This window comes from Alosa sapidissima, chromosome 20 (genome assembly GCF_018492685.1).
Source record: "Alosa sapidissima isolate fAloSap1 chromosome 20, fAloSap1.pri, whole genome shotgun sequence".
Taxonomy (NCBI): domain Eukaryota; kingdom Metazoa; phylum Chordata; class Actinopteri; order Clupeiformes; family Clupeidae; genus Alosa; species Alosa sapidissima.
In genome coordinates, this window is record NC_055976.1 from 15,962,920 (window position 1) to 15,987,374 (window position 24,455).

The following is a 24,455-nucleotide window of genomic DNA, read 5'->3' on the forward strand; positions in this document are numbered from 1 at the left end:
TTGCCAGGGGCTTAGGGTGGGCCTGCTGCGCCTTCAGCTGGCCGCTTCAGGACCAGAACCCCAGCCCGTTGAGTTCCCGTCCCCTGAACTCACACTCATAAAGGTCCCTCAGGCTCCCTCCAGGAGGAGACGTGGTGCCAAGCGTCGGCCAACCCGGTCATCCGACACCATGCCTCTTGTGCCCAGCCCAGAGGCGCCCGCCCCTGCGCCCAGCCCGCTCCTGTGCCCGCAGCCGAGTCCGCAGCCCAGTCGCCCGACGCCACGCCGGCAGCCCAGTCGCCCGACGCCACGCAGGCAGCCCAGCCTCTGCCCGAGCCGGTTCCGCCTACCTCTGACTCTCCGGCCCCGCCTCTGCCCGAGCCCTTCTCTGTTCCTGTCTCTCCTGAGTGGTCTGTCCCTGTCCCCGTCACTGTGCCTGTCGTTGTGCCAGTCACCGTTCCCGTCTCTGTTCCCGTCACCGTGCCCATCTCTGTCTCTGTCCCAGTCACCATCCTAGTCACCATCCCAGTCACTGTCCCTATTACCGTCCCAGTCACCATCCTAGTCACCATCCCAGTCACTGTTCCTGTCATTGTCTTTGTTCCTGTCCCTTCCCCTGTGCCTGAGTCTGTCGTCCTGCCCGAGTCAGTCCAGTCTTTGTCTGCTTGTTCCCTGCCCAAGCCCTTTGAGTCTGCCCAGTCTGAGTGAGTCTGCCCCCTGGTCACGGTCTCTCGGATATATATAGAGATGGTTAACAAATAATATGTGCAAGATAACCCATGAAAATAATCTTACATGCCTTTTATACAGCTTTAAAGGGGGGAAAACAGGCTTAAAATGGTCAGAATGACATGACTCCCCAAATGAATCCTCATCTGAGAAGTTAATTATTTATGTATGAATAACATAAATATTTTTAAACTATTGGAAAAAACTTCCAAAAAAACTTTGGAAGAAAGCTACTAAATACTAGCTGGCTACGTACTACAGTAACGGTAGCCAGCTAGTATTTAGCTGTGCAGTATGTACATTGAGTAAACCTCCCTCATGATGGCAGACAGGCTATGCAGAGAAGTCTATCTCCTCTCACTTAAGGGAAGAGGAGAGAGACTTCTCTGCATAGTCTGTCTGCCTCTTGCGTGCTATATTAGCACATCAGCACACATGCATAACCCCCGCCCCCCTCCATGCCACAGCCGAACTGTGGCCACACTTATGCATTTTCTTAAATAGTTAAATATATAGACTTTACTTTACTTTATTTCTGCATTGTTGCACTGTTGACTTACTCATTTGCACTATCACCATTGCACTACCACCATGACACTCATTCACACAGAGCACCTTAGAGCACCTTACCATACCTTACTATGCACAGAGAATCACAGGCTCAGTCCCTGCCTCAGTCATTGCAAGCGCCTCTGATTTATTAATCACCACTATGTGGATACTGTTTTTAGAATTGATTTAGATTAAGTGTTAGTATAATTTGTATTTTTGTAATTTGTATTTTAGTATATTTTTATATATTGTATTAACTGTTAGTATAATTTGTATTTTAGTATATTTAGCATATTCTTTATCTTCTACTGTCCTTACTGCTTAGTTGTGTTTTTATATTATATACTTTAATTACTCTTTCTGCTGTTAAAGAATGTGTTTGTGTTGTATGTATGCTGCTGCTGAGACCTTGAATTTCCCCTGGGGATCAATAAAGTATCTATCTCTCCTATCTATCTATCTATCTATCTATCTATCTATCTATGATACCTTGACGTGCTAGTGAGAACTAGCAGCCTGGGCTTTTAGCTCAATTACTAGCACGCTCGCCTCCCGATCCGAGATGCTAGAGAGAAAATATACATTCAGCCAGCTCAAAAAGCGCAAAAATATATGCTCTGTCTTCCAGAGAAGTATACACTGGGCAATTCCATGCAAAGGTCATCCTTAACATAGAAAAAAAAAGTTGTGCATACGCAAATAGAACTGTTGTTAAAATCTTCATTTAGGTCTATATTTAATTGTTTGTAACTGATCTGATAGAGAATTACACTCTTTTTACATCATAAATATGGTGTGCAACCATACAGAAACAACATTTTTTCACATGGTAATATTATACATATTTAAAAAGTGGATAAATGGACCCAAGGTTCAAACAAATTGTCATTTGACAAATTCCAGATTGACAAGGGAATGGTAGAGTAATGTCTATGCTCAGCTTGCCTTTAAGAGCACAACTCCTTACATTTGTAAGGCTTTTGTTTTAAGTCAGCAAGTTCCATGGCCATATCACATCCATAACGTTTTATAGGAAAAGTGTATGCTACACATACAGTGTTGATGCGACAATGTCCATAGTGCAAAGCTGATTTATATCAATGTAAAGTGTGATGACCAAATCGTGCCCCTTTCTTACTTTTAAAACCTTTAATGGTGCGTTATGGATGTGACGTTATGGATGTTACATAATGTGAATTTACAAGACTGGAGACTTTGTTATACCTCAAAGCCGATAAAACATCTGTTCTAGTGGCATGTCAGTTTCAACGCATTTCACCTTAGTGTTTAGGCCTACAATTGACATTTCAAAGATTATTAGGTTGATCAAAACCACAAGGAGGCCTTGCCTAACTATTAGCAAAACAAACATAATATTAAAATACCTCCAGTGCTTAGCCTAGCCATAGCCTATTTTCAAGTGGCCTAATAATAATCTGAGCGATTATCTTCCTGTAACTGTCATACTGTTGTTGTACAGTAACTGGATTATCGTGTTAGCTGGTGAAGATGGCTGACTTTGCAACTGGAGCTAACATAGCAACCTCCTTCTGTTGCAGATCTGTTCAGCCTGCCGCTCACGTCTGCTTAACACAGTTTAATTTTAAATGTGACACGATATGCCAGCATTTGAAGTGTCAGGTCCTCTGTAGCTAATACTCACAGAGTAACATTAGTAACTGCAGCAATAAACTAGATGTACCGCATAGCGGTACAAAATAGGACCACCTCTCAGTCCTGCATATTCTCTTCGCAAAAATAAGTCACGCTTGTCAATTTGTCTCCATCTCCTACTCCTGCAACTCATGTGCATGTAAATTAATGTGTGCATATGTGAGTTTGCTTTTGTTTATAAGAGTGTGTGTGTGTGTGTGCATGTGCATATGCGTGCCTGTGTTTGTGTGTTTATGTGTGTGTGTGATCCAGAGATCCAGACTGTTATGGAGAGAGGTTTGTGATGCTTGGTGGGTTACACATAGAGATGGCTCTATGGAACACAATCAGATAACTTTTAGATGGAAATAGTTGAACAACTGCACTATGTGATAATGGAGTGGCTACCTCTGGAACAGCAGACTCCTTCTAAAGGGTGGGCTGCATGGAAACCATTTCCAGAAGTAAAGGATGCCTTCATTGCTATGACAGCAAATCCTTTTCAACTGCTTAGCCAGGAATCAAACATGTTTGCATTGCTGGAGAAGTACACTTGTGTATTTACTAGTGATGGGCAAATGAAGCTTTGGTGAACCACTGAACCACAGCAGTGTGAACCTAGCGACACTAGCTGAAAAGCAAAAAGATGGCCGCCACACATACATTTTTCAACATAAAAGTCCTTAGCAAACCAATATTTTTGGTTACACATACTGGTTTGGGTAAGGACTTTTATGTTGAAAAATCTACATGTGGCAGCCATATTGGATTTTTTCATTAGTGTCGCTAGCTTCACACAGCTGTGGTTTAGTGGTTCACCAAAGCTTCATTTGCCCATCACTAGTAGCCTGGTGGGCCATCCTATATCATTGAAATGTATAGTCTGGAATCGAACCATTCACCTCGCTTAATCCAAGGGGCGGGCAGAGAATTGTCTTTCAAACTGCCTAGGCATGCAATAGGCCAGCACTACGACCATATCCGTATCCGGTCGGCAAAACGGCAATACATCCTTCTTTGAAAGTAATGACTTAAGTGCATTGTGTTGCTCAACTTTCAAAGAAAAGCACAAGTCCAACTCCTCCAAAGTTGACGCCAACGCCGATTCAAACAACCGCTCTTCGTTCGCCATAGCCACCTTCCTTGTTGTTCACAGTCGCAGGACTGTCGTTATCCTGTTAAGCCCGCCTTAAGACTCTTTAACAAAATAGAGCGCTGTGATTGAATAACATCCACGGTGTTAGCCAATAGAAATCCCTATGGTTTGATACTAGACGTACAGGCTGAGCAAATTAATTTGCCGCCGCTAGGGTGCGTCTAGATTTCTAGGCTACATCACTAGTATTTACGATAAGAAAACTGATCTTGAAAAAGTCAATGATCTCAGGAAGGACTTGTTTTCTCAAATATGTCTCTCAATGAAAAATATTCCTCTCACACAGGCTGCACTGATACAGCATTTAAATGTGAATAAATAATAGAGCAGTGTACCAAGCTAGCATTTGGTCCAAAGGTCTGCAGGCTACCCAGTCAGTGCCTTCTCCTGAAAAATATGGATGGACCAAATTATATGATTTTTGGACACCTTTATTGACACTTTTACCAGAGGCAGCCAAAGTATGTAGAGAACCTCTTAAATGTGGCAGCAAAGGTGAGCCTCTCTGCTCTCGAAAGTGCCGATGCCAGGATGCTGGGTTGCCTTGCACAGTATTATGCCAATGTGCCAGAGCATGTGAATAGATGCAAATATGCAGTATGTAGACTAGGACTAATGTAATCTAGTGTGGTGTTTTACTGTGTCTTAAGAAGTTGCAGGGGACATGTGTGCTTAATTGTATGTTTTTTATGAGGTCTGCCTGAGGTGCTTGAGTGTCTGTGTTTATAGTATCCTTGAGACAATTGGTGGATATAGCCATAGTGTAGCCGTATTGTCTGCTTAAAACAGAGACATATCTATGACACTGCAATTAGCAAAAATGCATTTTGCCTTGTAACTTTTGACGTGCTAGACGTGAAACTTGCTTTGACAGCTTATGGCCATACGTCTGATTGCAGCATTGAGCTAACAGCATTTCGTTGCCATGGTTACTCCGGCCTATCTGCTTGGCCCCCTCATTGCTGCTTGCAGCTATATTTAGGGCCCGAGCACCGAAGGGCGCAAGGCCCTTTTGTTTTTGTAAGGATTATTATTATTATTATAGAGTATTATTATTGTTATTCTACTTTTTTGCTTTCCTGTTTTTGAGGTGGTTAACATGGTCGAAGACTGATCCCGTGGTGGGCATATACTTTCAGCTACACACACCAAATTTGGTAGGTGTCTGTACCTCCCCAAAATGAACGACTTTCGTATGTACAATCCATTAGCCACGCCCAACAGGAAGTGAGGTATTTGGGATTTTGTGCAGACTAATATGTGATGAAATATGTGATGAATCATGATGCCAAAAGAGGTTCTTCCCATGGGTGAAAACGCATGAAATTTGGCACACACATCAAGTGATACAGTGAATAGACAGGGATAAAAGCTTGGCACCGGGCGTTGCCCAGGAACTCCATAGCGCCCCCTTATGTCACTGTGACTTGTGGTTGGCATATAGTTTTAGATACACACACCAAATTTAGTGGGTGTATGTTACTCCCAAAAACAAACAACTTTTGTATTAACATGCCATTAGCCACACCCACAGGAAGTGAGGTAATTGAGATTTTGTGCGTTGTGGACCTGATCAATTTTAACGTACTCCTCCTAGACGGTTGATCCGATTCATGTCAAAGTTGGTATACATGACGCCGAGATGTTCCTGATTATAAATTGTGAAGCTTTTTTTTGATATGTTGTAATTTGACGAAATGGCGAAATTATTAATTTTAATACACATAAACAATAAATGTGTCATAATTCACCATGCATGGCTTGAAATGTTTTAAATTTCACAGGTCATTGAAGACCATGTTAATGATAATATTCACATGCCCATAATGCATGTTTGGCATAGCGCCACCAACTGGCAACAGAAAGAATGACAATTATACTGATGCCATATGATGAAGACGGTTTGTCAGATTCATTTGAAATTTGGCAAATATTATGCCAAGATGTCGCTGATGTTAAATTGTGAAGGGATTTTTGATAACCTATATATTTGATATGATTTTAATATCTCAGCACATAAACAGGAAATGTGTCATAAATCACAGTGCATTGAATGAATGGTCTGAAACTTCTCAGGTTAATAGATATCATGATTATGATGATATCCAGACACCAAATGGGCCTGCCTGACATAGCGCCACCACCTGGCCAAGCAGGAAATGTGCCAGAAATGGACAATGCCTTAAGTGATTGATCTGAAACTTTATAAAATATTGGATATCATTATTGTGATGATATTCACATGCGTAATTCACAGGCCTAGCATAGCGCCACCTTCTGGCCAAGCAGGAAATGTGCCAGAAATGCTCTATGCTTTGAATAAATGGTCTGAAACTTTTCAGGTTAATAGATATTATGATTATGATGATATCCAGACACCCAATGGGCCTGCCTGGCATAGCACCACCACCTGGTCAAGCAGGAAATGTGCCAGAAATGGACAATGCCTTAAGTGATTGATCTGAAAGTTTACAAACATTTTGGATATCATTATTGTGATGATATTCACATGTGTAATTTCAATGCCTAACATAGCGCCACCATCTGGCCAACCAAATAGTGTATCAGAAATGTTCTTTGCTTAAAATGAATGGTCTGAAATTTCTCAGGTGAATATATATTATGATTATAATGGGCCTGCCTTGCATTAAGCCTCCACCTGGCCAAGCGAGTAAATGTGGCAGAAAATAAAATACAAAAACCAATAGCACACGCATGAAATATGTACATTTTAGAAACTCACCACGTCGGTGCTTTGTTGGATTCTGACATGTCACGGGTTGCGGCCCGCAGGTGCTCGGGCCCGCCATTGCCGCTTGCGGCTATATTTATTATTGTTCTTTGAGTTAACATCATTTGAATAAGACTGATTAAGTAAGGTGCATTATCATAATGTACTTTTTTATAGCATTGGCCTATTTATGGAAAATGTGTTGGAGTGGACAACAAACTGACCTGTGTATCAGTGTTGGCTTTACACAATTTATTGCCATTATTAAAATAGGCTATCCTAATCTTCAAAACTTTTTGAGTAGTTTTCAAATAGTAGTTTTGATTCGCCACCCCAATAGTAGTTTTGAAGTGCCACCCCAATAAAAAAGTCTGGACCCAGCTGCCCCCCCCCCTATAAAGTAATCCTGGCTACGCCCCTGCTGGCGAACTTTTATCGCGAGCGTCCTGACCAGAAGCATCACAGTGTGGCTGGGGAACCAGTCTGCTCACAATCTCAAAGTGTTCTCAAGGACTGTCAGGACAGCATCCAAAATCATTGGGGCTGCTGACCTCCCTCAGCTTCAAATGATCTACTCCACACGCTGTCAGATGAGAGCTGAGTCCATCATCAAGGATGCCAACCATCCAGCTCACTCCCACAAGAATTTCACTCGCACAAGAACTTCACTATATTGCAAAGTAGGCCTATATGTGACAATAAAAACTTAAAAACTTGAAACTAAAACAACACTCAAGACAAAAGGAGCAGGCGTTATACACTAGGAACAGGTGCACACAATTAGACAATTAGGCAGCTCAAAGTGGAAGTGGACGCAAAAACCTGGAGCAGCAGTCTGGGGACCATGAACGCTGGTGGGAAACTTGAGAACTGACAGCTTGATAAGGCACTTAGTAAAACTTATGACCAGTCTCATTATTGCTATTATATAAAGTACCTCATTGTCTCTCTCATTGTACATTATGTATTTGGGCGGTCCGTCAGAGGAAGGAAAAGGCAGTGGAGTGGCATGCATCTTCAGTCCAATACACAATGCAGGTTGATATACGCTCTGTCAGCGAAAGGAAAAGGCTGTTTGTAGGCTTCAGTGTCTGACATTTCAAGCACTTTTTTATGGAACAAAGTCCTTTCATACACATCACACTCTTGGTAATATAGCCTATGGATAAAATTCAGCTTTTACTCTAAACAACAAAATTACTTTTGTCACACTTCAAACAGACCGTTTTGTGGACAGACTGCTGTCTGTAACTGAACACCATGTGTGCACTCCATAAGTATAAGTATATATACTCCTTTTGATCCCTCAGGGAAATTTGGTCTGCATTTATCCCAATTAGTGAAACACACTCAGCACACAGTGAAGTAAAGCACACACTAATCCCGGCGCAGTGAGCTGCCTGCAACAACAGCGGTGTTCGGGGAGCAGTGAGGGGTTAGGTGCCTTGCTCAAGGGCTTTTCAGTCGTGCCTACTGGTCGGGGTTCAAACCTGCAACCCTCCGGTAACAAGTCCAAAGCGCTGCCGGTTTGAGCCCCGACCAGTGGGCTGCGGCTGAAGTGCCCTTGAGCAAGGAACCTAACCCCTCACTGCTCCCCGAGCGCCGCCGTTGTAGCAGGCAGCTCACTGCGCCGGGATTAGTGTGTGCTTCACCTCACTGTGTGTACACTGTGTGCTGAGTGTGTTTCACTAATTCACCGATTGGGTTAAAATGCAGAGACCAAATTTCCCTCACGGGATCAAAAAAGTATATATACTATACTATACTATACTAGGTCTGCTTATTTGTTTTCTAGTTTGATGAAAATGTCTAAATACCAACAATAACTGAAAAAAGAAAGAATAAGGAAATCGTTAGCCCTTCTCATTTGAGAAATCTAGACGCGCCCCTAGCGGCAATTACATTTGCTGCCAGGGCTAGTCTAGCAACTCTCCGTTGGCTTGTGAGCTCCAGAAATCGAAACTCAATCAGGCCAATGAAATCGTGTATAGAGTCGTTAGGTGGGCTTAACATAATGATTGATGGCAGAGTTGGCTTGAATTCCCTGCTACTTGAAAACAAACTAGATGTACCGCATAGCGGTACAAAATATGACCGCCGCTCAGTCCTGTACATCCGTTCCGCGAAAATAAATCACACTTCAATTTGTCTCCATATTTTACTCCATCCCCCACTCTTGAAACTTTTGTGTATGCTTGTTTGGCATGCCTGAGTGTGTGTGTGCGGCTGCATAGAAAGTAGCCTACTGGTGCTGAAAAGGTGAATAGATTGTAGAATAGCCAAAGAAGATGTAGCATTGTTATAAAACCTTTAAAATCTCTAAACAATCACAAGTAGGGCAGTTCATCACAGTTCATCCATTGCAACTGGATTGATGAAAGGTCACTTACACCTGTAGGCTATATTGTATTTGGGAAAAGCAAAAGGTATCAGCATAATGTTATTTATTTAATTTTTTTTTTTTTTTTTAATGTATTTATAAACAAAAACATCTCTGTCAGTTCCATGCCGTTTTCAACAGCTATCAAAAACAAAGGTCATTTTTGGATGGATGGATTTTTTGTGAATGTTTCTTCTTCTACATAAGATTTTAGTCATCTTTAGTTCATGTAATACTTTATTGTCAATGCACAAATTAAGTAACAGTAGTCTGAAACGTTATTGTTAATGCACAAATTAAGTAACAGTAGCCTAGTCTGAAACGAAATGCTGTTTTACATCTAACCAGTGGTGCAAATAACTGACATGTCCAAATGGGCCTTGATGAAATGCGTCGCTAGACTGTTCATACACATTTTAACGGGCCAAAGTTGAAGAGCTTTCATTCGTCCGTTATTGTTCGTGCAAATATAGGCTGATTCATGTTCCCTTGCATTGTTGAGGTCCATGGCTAGTCTGGCTTTCATCAGACCAAGCTCAATCTTTTAAGAAATCAAAAAATACATAGCGGGCAGATCAGGCTGGGTTCAGCCTAGTCCATAGGCACCCGATATTGTTTAATTTTCCGATTGAGATATACACGCTCTGGCTATTCTAAATGCAAAAATGCATCAGGGAGTTATGACAAAACGGTAACTAACAAACTAGATCCTAATAGAAAGCTGTTAGCTTCCATAAGCTACAGGTAGGATTATAAGGTAGGCCTATTTACAACATAAATTGTCAATAGGCTATGCTGGCGACACAAATTAAATCTCCTTTGGAAACCAATGGCTTACGCCTTACAGTATCAAGCGGACTTAAACTGTCATATCGTGGCGAAAAGTTGTAATAACATTCACGCAGCTCCATGAGTCAAGGAAAGCGCGAATGAAGTAGCCACTTCTAAATCGGACCCACTACACAGTAGCTTAAGGTGTTTTGCTAAAGCAGCCATAATGAAATGAAGGTGTCATTGTTTGGATACTTCACACACACGTGCTTTTTAATTTCACAGACTACAACTACCAAGCTGTAATCAAAGCACATCGATTCCCCTCTCACACCCTGCACGCACTTAAAACAAAATAAACAGGCGTCTCAGTCTCACGCATGTATAGGCAAAACTGTATCAGACCGGTGTAACGTTGGTAAATCTTCCATTGCACAGAATGATTTTGTAGCACGTGCAATAAATGACAGTCGAAAGATACAAACAGTGCTGCTATACATTTGCTTGGTATATCCGCATTTATAGTTTTCTACAAATGCAATCAATCAAATGCCTCCATCACTCAACCAACGCTAACGGTAACATTACCTAGGTCCTTATTGATATTACAAGATTAACGTACCTGCAGTAAAAACCAAGCATGTCCGATAAACATCCTCAGATTTATTTCGGCTTCAAGAAGAAATGGGAATTACACTTCATGTGAACATCGTCCTATCCTTATTAGATGTTCGCTGCGGTAAATTACAGTCCTTGTAGGAAGCGTCCATTGTTTTTTCCAACCCACTTTTAACTTCCAACAAAATTACGTCTCACTGCAACGATGCGCCATCTAGTGGACACACGACTACTTCTCGCCAATACTGAAAATGCAGCCATGATGATGATGATGAATATTTATTTTGGCTTTCTTTTAATCCTACTGAATTTGTAATTATGTATCGGCCGTTCTAATACCGATAGTATGTGGGTGCCTGTGTGTGTGCATGTGTATATGTGTGCACCGCCATTTACAGGCCAATGAGTGTACAGTCACTAAATGTACACATAACCTAATTTTGGGGGGGGACGAAATGAAATTTTTCCGTAAAAGTCTAGTGGGGCTACATACCCACCAAATTTCATGTACCCTGGTGGTTCGAAAACACCAATTTTTTTGCTTTTTAATTTTTAACTAGGTGGCGCTATACATGAAATAAGTGGTAATGGGATGGGTTGACATGCCCCCTTAAGACCAACATACATAAAAAAGGTGGACCTCCTAGGCCCTACGGTTCTCGAGATATTCACAGAAAACTGTCTCCGGCCACCTACAGGCTAGTTGGTGTATAGTAACATAAATTAATTTATTGTGTGGCCCCCCATGAACGGAATTCCACGAAACTTGGCGTGCATACAGAGGGTGTCATAATGATCCTACACTTCCAATTTCGTGCAGTTTTGACTATGTTAGGTCACAGATACCTTCAATTACAACACCTCATTTTTACTTTTTTGTGTTTAACTAGGTGGCGCTATACATGAAATGAGTGGTTATGGAATGGGTTGACATGGCCCCTTGAGATCAACATACAAAAAAAAAATGGTCCTCCTAAACCCTACGGTTTTCGAGATATTCACAGAAAACTGTGTCTGCCCTACCCTCCTTTCGGGGGGTCCAGTCCAGCGGGGGGGGGCTACAGATCAAAACGAAAAACGATGGTTCCATGCTATCCATGTGGGGTTACATGCCCACCAAGTTTCGTGTACCCCGGTCTTTCAGTGTCCCGGGACTCATTGACGGAAATTTGGGCATGCGAAAAAGAAAAAAAAAAAAAAAAAAAATCTGCGCTGCGCGGCGGTCATAATAAGATGGATGTTACTGTTGCCGAACAGTGTGACACGAGTTAAGCTTTTATTAAGTTGGCAAACGTTTGAACTAGCCAACTAGCTCCGCTGGTGGGAAACGCATGGGACTCATAGCGCTGCCGCTGTCCTATTGCGTGCAGATGGAATTTGAAAGACAACTGATTATCCCGCCCCTCGGACTGAGCACTGCGAACGGTGAGTGCCCAGACCCTACATTTTAATGTGGGTCTGGCTCGTCAGGCTAATTTGACACAATCTCTATATGAGCCAAAACCTGAAAATTCATCTACTGGTACGGTATCATCTGGGTAGTCAAATCCATGTGATTTTTAACTTGCTACACATCTATTGATCAAAGTTTGGCAAAATAACCGTTAAAGACATGTACTGTAGCTTAGTAGTGACTCAATGTGCTGAATGTGCACATGTGGTGAATGTGTGGATCCCTGGAGGGGCATGATGGTGCATTGTGTATTTTGGGGCATAGTCATTCTATTCTATCTACCTCTGCAGAGGGGTTGCCCTCAGATATGCAGTTGGGCAGTCTCTCATGCTCTAGCAGCTTAACCTTTGATGGACAGTTGATCACAGGAGTAACTGCAGAAGATACATTTCAACATCAACAAACAAGCATAAAGTTATATAAGGATTCTTGAATTTCCCCTGGGGATCAATAAAGTATCTATCTATCTATCTATCTATCTATCTATCTATCTATCTAAAAGAGTCTTTAAGATTGGCATTTGCAAATAATTGAAAAGTAGGCATACACTGGACTTTGCCCTTTGACTACATCCTTTTATGTTGATGAAAACATCACTGAGAAAGATAGACTTACAAAGCACATAAATCCAAAGGGGCGCTGAGCTCTTCACCGGATGAGTCTGAAGTCCTTCGAGCTGGAGCTCGGTCTCACATCTGTACTGGGCTTCATGCTCCTCTCTGCTGGCAGTGAGCTGAAGTGTTTGTGTCACCGTCACATTTTCACTTCTATCTCTATGGACTTTGGTGTTTCTAATGGGGGGATGTGAGAGCTGCTGCTGACCTTTAAACCATGTCACGCTGAGATGGTCATATGGAGCCACATCCTCTATCACACACTGCAGCTGGACAGGCTTCCCCTCAACAAACTCACCAACATCATTTACAACATGAATGGACACTCTGGCAGGAGACTCTGGTGAGAAACACACACACACACACACACCATATGTTGCAGCTATCTTACAACCCCTAAAAGGAGAATTCTGGCAATTTTTCACATAGATCTCTGTTTCTCTAGGTCACTGTCGGTGGGGGGCAGCCACAGTGCTACAATCTGGGGGCATGTTCATGTTCAATAGTGGAGCTATGTTTAAACAGTCAGATGATGTACTTAGGGGAATACATTTTAATATTGTAACAAATCAGAGATTTGCTTTGGAACAGAGTTTTATCGACTCACCTCAAACAACATGAACTCCAATGCCGGGCCGGACCCGGCCCTGATGCCCCAGCATCCCACATCCGCTCCAGCCTGTGCCGCCAACACACTGTGGTTGAACCTGGTTCCAATGACTCCAGCAACCGTAGAATACGGACAAAACTGACATGGTGTATAACATTGCTAATTTTGCATGGGTTTAACGTCAACATTTTACCCCTGGGTCAAAAAAATCCAGTGAAAGCTAAATTCATTGTCCAGGTATGCCCTTATAAAGGTTAAGCTGAGTTGTGCATGTTTGGAGTCATCACAACCATTAGTTTTGGGTGTTTTTCAGACTAACTAACACCATTAGTTTTGGGTGTTTTTCAGACAATGGGACCTGGTGACCTCAAAGTAAATGGTAACACTAAAACAAGGTGCTACATTAAGATTTTTGGAGGAAAAGATCAGTTAACACAGGAATGCTTTACTCAGAGCAAAGAGATTTCTTAGATGTAATGAAATAATAAAGAGAAAAATAGAATGAGAATTCTTTCATCAATTCAGTGGTGGTGTCTTTTACTTAAGGGACATATTTATTGAAGTAATCTAAAAGTAATCAGATTACGTTGCCGACCTGTTAAATTTGTCGTTCTACATTCTTTGGTTACGGAAATGATGGTGGGTAGTATGCCATGTCAGTGGTTCTCAACTGGTTTGGCTTTGGGACCCACAATTTCATGTGCATAAAGTCGCGACCCATATATATATATTTTTTAGCGTTCAAGCCAATGGATATGGTGAGCCACATGGTAAGATAAGCGAAGTGCCTGCGAAGGGCTGTAGGCCTACTTGTTTGGAACATGCGGATGTTTGGCATTAGGCTACATTTGTGAAGTCTTCAACTCTTGATGTCGACTTTCAAAGTACTCGACAGGTATGACTTTGACAGGGGTGCCTTGTTAAAACTTGTTAAGTTTTATCTCAGTGTTTGGTAAACCTCAGCTCACCTAGATGGGCTATCAGACAAAAGTTCACACTCGGTGTCATGTTTCAACACACTTTAGGTCAATACCACACCGAACTTCTCCTTTAACTAACACGCTGTTGATTGAACTAACTGGTAACCGGTGTTTTGGAACCAACAGCTGGGGTTTAGCTGTCAAAGGTTCAGACAACCCAGAGGTTAAGTGTTATCTCAGTGTTTGGTAAACCTCCTTTCTGGAACACCCCCCCCCCCCCCCCCCCCCCCACACACACACACAAAACGACTGCCCTGAGCTCCTCCTGATCATGGAATGTTCAGAGAGCTCACGATTTCGCCGGCATTAAACATTTACAAATTACCATTGGATGATATACAACTTAAATAAAAACACAGAGAGCAAATACATCTGATTGGTCTGTACGAGCCGTGATTATGCGTTTTGGAATGGAATGGAATGCCACATGTAAAATGCTGTGTTTAAAAAGCTGTACACGTCTTAACTGGAGTTTGTGGATGCAGCACTCAAAACAGCCATTAGAGGGAGGCATAACAGTGGGATACAAACCGATATACAAACCCTAAAAACTAAATGTTTCCACTAAAACCATGAGACTGAAGTCTACTGTAATTACTCTTACATTCTAAAGTGACAGGCACTCAAATCATGTAAAATGTAAATCAAAATAAAAAAATATGAAATATTTAAATTACTACATATTTTAATTAGTAATTGTGCAGATCATGAAATAAGCCTACTACAACCCCCAAACAGAAAAAGTTGGGACATTGTGTAAAATGTGAATAAAAACAGAATGTAATAATCTACAAATCTCTCAAACTCATATTTAGTTGCAAAAAGGACATAGACAACATATAAAATGTTGAAAATGACAAAGTTGACTATTTCATGGAAAATATATGTTAATTCTGAATTTGATACCAGCAACATGTTGGGACAGGGGTAACAAAACGCTGGAAAGTTGGGACAGGGGTAACAAAATGCTGGAAAAGTTGGGACAGGGGTAACAAAATGCTGGAAAAGTTGTGTAATGATAAAGAAAACAAAAGGAGGAATGTTTGACAAGTAATTAGGGTAACTGGCAACACGATTGGGTATGAAAAAGAGCATCCCAGAGAGGCAGGGTCTCTGACAAGTAAAGATGTTGGGGTATTCATCACTCTGTGTAAACCTGTGTGCACAAATGAAACAATGTAATTTTAATGCTTCTTAACATGAAATTGTGAAGTATTTGGGGAGTTCATCATCTACAGGACATACTATCATTAAAACATTCAGATTTAATTTGGAAACAAGGGAAAGAGTTGAAAAACAAATTGAATGCCCGTGGTCTTTTGGACCGCAGATGGCACTGCATGTTTCCAAACCTGGGCTTATACTTGTATGGGTTTATACTTGTATATTATCACATTCTGTTTTTTCATTTGCATTTTACAAAACATCCCAACTTTTTCTGTTTTGAGGTTGTATATAAAATATTAACAAATTATATCAACTTAATATGAATTTCAAAATGTATGAAATACAAACTGACATGAATCCATCTTTTCAGTGAGTGTGTTGGTGGGATCGCGTAGCGTCTATGATTTCCACACTGGTGTGGTGGAGGGCTCCCACCACACCAGTATTTTTTTTATTGGCTATGGTTCCTATGCTCCAAAAATGGATGTATAGATAGATAAATGCTCTGTAGGCTACATATGATTCTGTAAATAATTATTGTATTTGATTTGAGTTGTATCGGTATACACCACTATAAATGGCACTGGGAAACCCTACATATTATATTCACCTGGTTTAACAACTGACACGTTTATACTTGTAGGCTAGGCTATGGACCCTGTGTGTCTGCCCAGGGTCTGCACTAAATTATTGTGCTGTAGGCTATAACTGTTGCGCCCATTTTTTTGGTAACCCCTCTGTCCACGGGTAAGATATTTAGGAAAGCATCGAGGGGGGAAAACAATTAAGTGATGTTTTGATAGGTTGGTACTACGTCAAAACAAATCCCCACCAAAAGCTGTACTCAAACTCACAGCACTCTGCATGTTATCAATTTTCTTAGCACCAGACGAATGAATGTGTTTTAGTCCATTCCGTCATTTTAACATGTTTCTCACTCGCCTGGACTGATACTGCCTTCACGCCAACCATAAACTCGGAGGACCTGACTTTAAAAATCCCGACCCCCGAAAAAAGTGTGTTCATGATATCAGCTCGGAAAACAATTAATAAATGAATAAATGACCTTGCCAAAAAATAAATTACCTTGCCTATTAGTAATGAGAGTGAGATTCGCCTCTTGTGTTGTTACAAGGGAAACCGCCGTGGTTGGAGAATATGATAGTGATGTCAAGTCGAGTACCTCAGGGCACAAGAGTTTCGCATGAGTCTCCAAGCATAAAGTCCGACCAGATTTTGCGTTCAAGTAATTTTTCCTGTCGGAGGTTGGAATTTCCGAATATCCGATGTGGCATAAAGGCGCTATGAGGATCTCATGCTTCCTGCACACTCAAGAGTCTGATAAATTGTGTGTTTTCTGAATGCTAAGCAGAAGCCTTATCTCATCTTAGGGCTCAGTTCTACCAAGCACTTATCATCGAGGATCTTCAACTTTGAGAAACAACCATATAGCCTTCATTTAAAGGAGAAAAGCACAAAAGGTGGCCTCCTTTTTGGCCTTTTTGTGGACAAAAGGTCACCATGTACATGGTAGCCACATGGGTAAAGGATGGACAAATATGTCACCAGGAGAGCAAAAATATTTTTTTTGATCACGACAAGTAAGTAATGCTATTACAGCCAACAGCACATAAAATAAAGTGTACTGCACGATCTGCTTGTGTGACTTTCCCTTTGCTCTAGTCATGAAGCACAGTGGTAACCATAGTGAATGAATGCTGTGGGCGGTGACAATGGACACACCATAAGCACAAACATGGTAGTTGAAAGTTACAGTGATGTCATGTGATGCAAAAAGAATTGCTGGACCAGCTCTCTTGTAATGCCACATGTGGTGCTGTGTTCAATACAATGCAAGTCAATGGAGGAATACCATCTTGAAAGTAATGATGTGTTCAACTGGAATCCTACAGATATGTAGTCCCTATACACGTAGCCTCTTGTATTGAGATTATTTCAGATGCGCTAGCTGTCCATCTGCAGAAGACAGGGGACAAGAAGCAGGCAGGAGTAGATCTGGATGAATGTTCTAGATCCCAGCAGACAGGAGTAGATCTGGATGGATGTTCTAGTTCCCAACCTGTGGTCGTAAGCGGACGCCCATCCGATAGGGTTTGGGGGACTGAGTGGCCCCAAAGATGAGCTCGTAGTCGGGCACACCCCCATCGTCTGGCCACACCAGCTGGAACCGACGTAGCACAGTCACCAGGATGAGGAAGAGTTCCATCCGGGCTAGACTCTCCCCGAGACACACTCGGGAGCCTAACACCCACACACATATACCGACACACACACACACAAACGCACAGTGTATGTTTTAGCAATACAGTACTGTTGTAAATAGTCCTGCTGTTCCCTCTGTGCACTTACAGACACACACACACACACACATAGCGTACCTGCTGAGAAAGGAAGGAAGGCGTCAGGTTTGACAAACTCTCCGTGCTCATTCAGGAAGTTGTGAGGGTTAAACTCATGAGGGAATTTCCACTGGCCCTCTTCACTCAGCACAGAGGACAGGTTAGGGATGACCATCGTGCCCTGAGAATGACACACAACGAGAGAGACAGGTTAGGGATGACCATTATGCTCAGGGAGAGAGAGAGAGAGAGAGACAGGTTAGGGATGACCATTATGCTCAGGGAGAGAGAGAGAGACAGGTTAGGGATGACCATTATGCTCAGGGAGAGAGAGAGAGACAGGTTAGGGATGAGCATCTTGCCCTGAGAATGACAGAGAGAGAGAAAGACAGAGATGGAGAGAGAGACAGGTTAGGGATGACCATCATGCTCAGGGAGAGAGAGAGAGAGACAGGTTAGGGATGACTATTGTGCCCTGACAATGACAAAGAGAGAGAAATAACCAGGTTACAGAGAAATAATAGTTCCATCAATAAAATTAAAATCAGCTAAACAGGGCAGGGATTCAGGAGGTCTTTTAATATGGAGCAGAGCCGAAATTAACTGTGAGTTAATTAGAAAGGGGAAATATAATGTATGGCTCAAAATTGGAAAAAAAAATCATATCATACACAACTAATGGAAAGCCCAACTTTTCTCAATAATCTATAATGCATAGGATGAGTAAGACCTACAGATGGCGTGAAAATAGCAAAGATCAATATCTTAAAACAATCAGACAAGATGACACAAAGGCAATGATACATATGTTTCTGATCAACCCCTCTTCAATGAACAAAGAAGGAGTAAACAGTGCGGTTAATGATTTAAATAAAATATTTGACCATATAGCCAAATCATCTGGGTTGTTATCTCACAGAGGTAAAACAAAAACTATAAACAAGAAACCAACTTGGTATGATACAGAATGTAAGACATTGCGGAAAGAATTAAGGGAATTATCAAACCAAAAACACAGACAGCCCAACAATGAGGTCATTCGTTTACAACATGAGTCGTTGAGAAAGTACAAACATGAACTTAAGACTAACAAATCTAGTTTCCTGTCAAAACAAATTGATGAACTAGAGGAATCAATTGACTCCAATAATTTCTGGGAACACTGGAAAACATTACAAAGCAGAAACTCAGAGGAGTTAGCGATCCAAAAGGGAGATATATGGACAGATCATTTCAAATCCCTATATGAAAACAACCCATTAAATAATCATCAAAAACAAATACTTCAAAAATTGGACAAATTGGAACAAATTATAAAACCTTCTCAGAATCCCTTAGATATGCCAATTACTGAAAAAGAATTGGAGGAAAAAATAAGAACTCTACATCCCAAAAAAGCCTGTGGGTTTGACAACATATTGAATGAAATGATCATTAGCACAGACCCCACCTTCCAAAGAGCCATTCTTAAACTCTTTAATTTAATTCTTAATGTAGGGCATTTTCCTGAATTATGGAGCAAGGGTCTCATTTCACCTATATTTAAGAGTGGCGATAGGTTAGATTCGAGTAACTACAGGGGTATATGCATCTGCAGCAACATGGGCAAATTATTTTGTTCCATAGTAAATTATAGACTGACAGATTTTATCAATCAACACAACATACTAAACAAAGCACAAATCGGTTTCCTTCCAAATCATAGGACCTCAGATCACATTTTTACACTACACACTATAATTGATAAACACGTTAAACAAGACAAATCCAAATTATTCTCTTGCTTTGTTGATTTCGACAAAGCCTTTGATTCTGTATGGCACAAAGGTCTACTCTACAAATTATTAGAATGTGGGGTTGGCGGCAAACATATGATGTAATAAAATCAATGTATTCCTCAAAAAAATGTGCAGTTAAGATTGGAAATATGCAAACAGATTTTCCCCAATACCGTAGTGTCTGTCAAGGATGTGCAATGAGTCCAATGTTATTTAATTTATATATAAATGAGTTGGCCACTAAAATCCAACAATCCACTGATCATGGCATAAAATTAGTAGACACAGAGGTAAAATGTTTTCTCTATGCAGATGACTTAGTTCTCATAGCCCCAGATGAAGTAAGCCTGCAAAATAGCCTGAATATTCTGGAAAAATTCGCAGAAAATTGGTCACTAAAGGTGAACTTAAAAAAGACAAAAGTTGTAGTTTTCCAAAGAAAAAACAAAAATAACAAAATGATGAAATTTTCAATTGGCAAAGAACTAATCGAACAAACTTAAGAATATACTTATTTAGGGATCTCCATCAACTCAACAGGAAAATTTGATTTGGCAGTAAAAAAACTAAAAGAAAAAGCACAACGATCTCTATATGCTATCAAAAAATTATTTCAAACCAATATTCCCATAAGAATATGGTTAAAAATGTTCATGCAAGTCATTGAACCTATTGCCCTCTATGGGTACGAAATTTGGGGACCACTTTCAAGATATGATTTTGCAGATTAGGGAAAACACCCAATTGAAGCCCTGCATATGGATTTCTGCAAAAACATTCTTAGAGCTCACAGAAATACGCCATATAATGGCTGCAGGGCTGAACTGTGCCAGTTCCCAATAATTATCAAAATTAAAAAAAGAATTTTAAATATAGAAAAGTCCCCTAAATCAATTAATCTTAAAGCACAGTAATCTCACTCCAATTAATTTGACAATGCCCAAAACTAAAAAAGATTCAATTCAATTAGCGAATAAAATCCATCCAAATTCTATCATAGAAAAAGAAAAAGAAAAATATATATCATTGGACAGAAATCACAAAAACCCAACATAAACTTGAATGTTATCTTGCAATTAAGCACAAATATGAATTGGCCCCATATCTAAAAACGCTCAAAGACAAAAAATTATCCAGAACATTGACTATGTACAGACTCAGCGAGCACAATCTGAACATCGAAACAGGGAGAAGGAAACAGACCTGGTTACCAAGAGAGGCCAGGCTGTGCCACCACTGCCAGGAAAGTAAAATAGAAGCAGAGCTACACTTCCTAACAGAATGCAAATTTTACACAGACCTCAGAGAAACCTTCCTTACAAAAGCAAGTACCATACGCCCTGAAATCTTAGATGAAAATAACGAGGGTAAGCTAAAATATATCCTGGGTGAAATTGCACTGGCAGCTGGAAAATATGTACTAGCCTGTCACGAAAGACGAAATGCAACCGTAAGCCAGTGATTCCACCCCTACTGTTGTTTATCTCCCCCCCCCCCCACCAATTTCACTATTCTATTAACCTACTTTTTCTTCCCTCTATTATTTACATTATCATCTTATCATTGTTTTTTTATTATTAGTATAATTATAATTAATGTCCCCTATTTTGATTTTCCATGTTTTTGCTTTTGTTTTTTTTGTTCTTAATGCTTTGGCAATATTGTAACCTGAACAGTCATGCCAATAAAGCACAATGAATTGAACTGAATTGAAAGAGAGACAGGATAGGGATGATCATCATGCTCTGAGAGAGAGACAGGTTAGGGATGACCATTGTGCTCTGAGAAAGAGAGAGAGAGAGAGAGAGACAGGTTAGAAATGACCATCGTGTGCTGAAAGAGAAAAGCATCCCCTGCCAACCTAAGTGATGCTGTTACTATTGCTGTTAGTGACCGCTACCTTAGGGATGGTATATCCATGGAGCTGTGTGTGTGTTGTGGCGGTGCGGAACACACTGAGGGGGACTACGTTGCCCACGCGCTGCGACTCGTGAATGACCGCCTGCACATACGGCATGGTGTGTCGGTCATCAAATGACACACACTCACGACAGCCCAGCATGGCGTCAATCTCCTGATGACATTGCTCTATACATCAACACACACACACACACCTTTAAAGAGGCACACAAATACACTCTCTGTGGTATGAGTGGAACACTTGAGTATGTGTGTGTGTGTGTGTCTTACCTTGTACATGTGTGTGTGTCATCAGGTAGAGACATGCCGTGCGAAGTGTGTTGGAGGTTGTGTCTGTTCCAGCGACGAACAAGTCAATCAGCAAACTCTCCATGTGGGAGTCATCAAATGAAGACCCATCGCCTGCCCTCTGATAAATGTACACACACACACACACACACACACACAAACATAATGTACACACAAACACACCATAAGCCATAAGGAAACAGACAAGCTAAAACACTAATACATTTTCACCCAATATATACATACATTTAGGTAATTACCTCAATAACTCAACAAACATAACATCTTTGTCTGTATCTCTCTCTCTCACACACACACACACACACACACACACACAAAGGTCCAGCACTGGGGTGATGTCACATATATAAAAACACACACACACACATACGCACCTTCTGCATCTCCTGCAGGTAGCAGTCTATCATGTCTCTGGGTTCGTGTGTGTGTGCCGCACTCTGGTGCTGGTGTTGTGTGATGACCTGCTGCATGTGCTCCCTGAGCCGCTGATAGTACCGGAACACCTTCCTGAAGGGCAGAGGGAGCGCCCGCAACACTGGCGCCACGTCATACAGCTAGCACACACATACACATTAACACACACACGCACACACACACACACACACACACACACACACACACACACACTTAGAGGGAGGGCCCGCAACACTGGCGCCACGTCATACAGCTAGCACACACATACACATTAACACACACACACACACACACACACACACACACGTAAAGGTGTTATACACTCGACACATTGGTCCCTGCGCACCTTGGTTGTGAGGTCACAGGAGTGCTGTATTATTTTATACATTCGCGTGGTGGTCACGACACTAGTTGTATTCTCCTGAACAGAGGTGTTGTTGTGAAAAGGCTATTGCTACCTACTTGACACCGTAGAAAAAGAAATGTGAACAATACCAGAGCATAGATATTAGAAAGCTAGATGCATTGGGCTCCAGAACATATGTAAATAGCGCCGCCATATTGGTGGGAGCAACAATCACTGGAGTCCAATGGTGACTCTGACTGGAAATCAGACAGGTGTCTCTGATTGCCGGCAAGTGTTGCCCATAGACAGTAAAGGTGTTGCCCCCAGCAATATGACGGCCATGTTTACGTATGCCACCTCATAGAACTCGATGGACAATGCGGTATCTAGATTTTTAATATCTATGTACCAGAGCCCATTCTCTGACAATACCAGAGCTGTCAGTAGCATTGGCGTCAATGCCAGTAGCGACTAAACTAGCCTCTGTGATGGTACTTCAGACTTCGGTTATTCACAAACTAGTGGACATTATCATCTCTCGCATAGTTTCCAAGGTGTGTGCAGCTATCTAGGGCTGAGAGATGAGTTTGTGTCATTCCCTAAAGTGGAAAGAGATTTTTTTCAGGTCTTAGCAGTAGAGCTGTACTTTGGTTGAGAATAAATCTCTTAATTTCCTTCTGCTGGATTATTGACATGTCCCTGCGTCCTAGTTCTCGCTGGTAGCCTTAAGTTAACTTCCCTCTCTTCTCAAACTGACTATTCAAACTTCATGACTACAGTTTTAAATACATTTTATTTAAATGACTCAGTTTAAAGGGGACCTATGCAGGTTTTTTAGCTTAATTTGCCTTAACTGAACAGCTTCGAAGTCATTGGAATGGTTATACAGTATGACTTTTTTCGGGTTGAATGGTGGCCGTCTCGCTTCCCCCTAGCGTCCGTGAGCGAAAAAAACACCTTTGCAACTTTGCCGACGGCCTCAGAGACAGAAAGTCTCGCAGCCATAGCTCGCAGCCTTGTGATGTAATGAATTTCTTTACTACACACATACAGTACATGGCAGGCACCGGCTAGAACAAGGTAGTGATGGAGTTTCTTAGACATTAGTCATGGCAGAGCCGAAAAGAAGGAGAAAGCGAGTAAACCGTAAACAATAAAAACAAAAACAATGCTTGAACATTCTATTTGGTTCCCAATCTACTTCCTCTGCATTAAGATAACATATGGAATGTGTCTATAGACCCTTTCAAGAGAGTTCCATTATCAGCATCATAGTTGGCCCCACAAGGCTTCTGTTTTATATGCAGAGGAAGTAGATTGGGAACCAAATAGAACGTTCAAGCATTGTTTTTGTTTTTATTGTTGAAAGGGTCTATAGGGGGAGCAGAGAAATCTGCGAGCAAAAAGCTTAAGTTTCTCTTTACGATGTGGGCTAGGCTATATGAAATGCCTGGTGTTGTCCTGTATTCATTTATGAATGAACAATAATTTGTCAAAGAAATAGATTTACTATTTGCATAATATTACATTTGGTAGAATGCTCTGTTCTGGGAGCCCCCTGCCCTTCCATGTGCAAATATGGAAAGCCCAAGGCAGGGAGAGCAGCAAAGATAAACCCACCCATAGGTACAGAACAGAGCAGACATCAATGACAAACATTGATAAATCAGAAGTATGATGAGGAGATGGGGTGGAGGTGGCATGCAAAAGGCTTGTAAAGAACCGGCAGGCAGAAGGTAGACTAAGGCAGCTTAAATAAAGTGCTCTGAATGATCTCCGTCAGTGACAGAGCAGAGATGATCAGCTGGGCAGTAAGCTGAGCCATTCAGGGAAACTGGGCAAGACTCCGTGGCCTGCCTGAACTAACGCTATGCTCCATTTGATTCGTAACCAGACGCGACCACACACAACATTGAAAAAAAATGTCCTGCCTGC

General features: G+C 41.4%; 1 protein-coding gene across 4 annotated transcripts in view; it reads right to left on the reverse strand.

The window, feature by feature from the left end:
• Nucleotides 1-16,955: 16,955 nt before the first annotated feature.
• LOC121694131 (cytochrome P450 2F2-like) overlaps nucleotides 16,956-24,455 on the reverse strand; it is a 14,340-nt gene continuing 6,840 nt past the window's right edge. For all 4 annotated transcript variants that reach the window (XM_042074100.1, XM_042074101.1, XM_042074102.1 and 1 more), the window contains 5 exons: nucleotides 22,135-22,314; nucleotides 21,722-21,860; nucleotides 21,432-21,619; nucleotides 17,793-17,934; nucleotides 16,956-17,655 (listed from right to left, as the gene is read on the reverse strand). In XM_042074100.1, coding sequence (XP_041930034.1) covers nucleotides 17,462-17,655; nucleotides 17,793-17,934; nucleotides 21,432-21,619; nucleotides 21,722-21,860; nucleotides 22,135-22,314 — 843 coding nt within the window. In that variant the 3' untranslated portion in view covers nucleotides 16,956-17,461. The remainder of the gene's footprint in view (nucleotides 17,656-17,792; nucleotides 17,935-21,431; nucleotides 21,620-21,721; nucleotides 21,861-22,134; nucleotides 22,315-24,455) is intronic.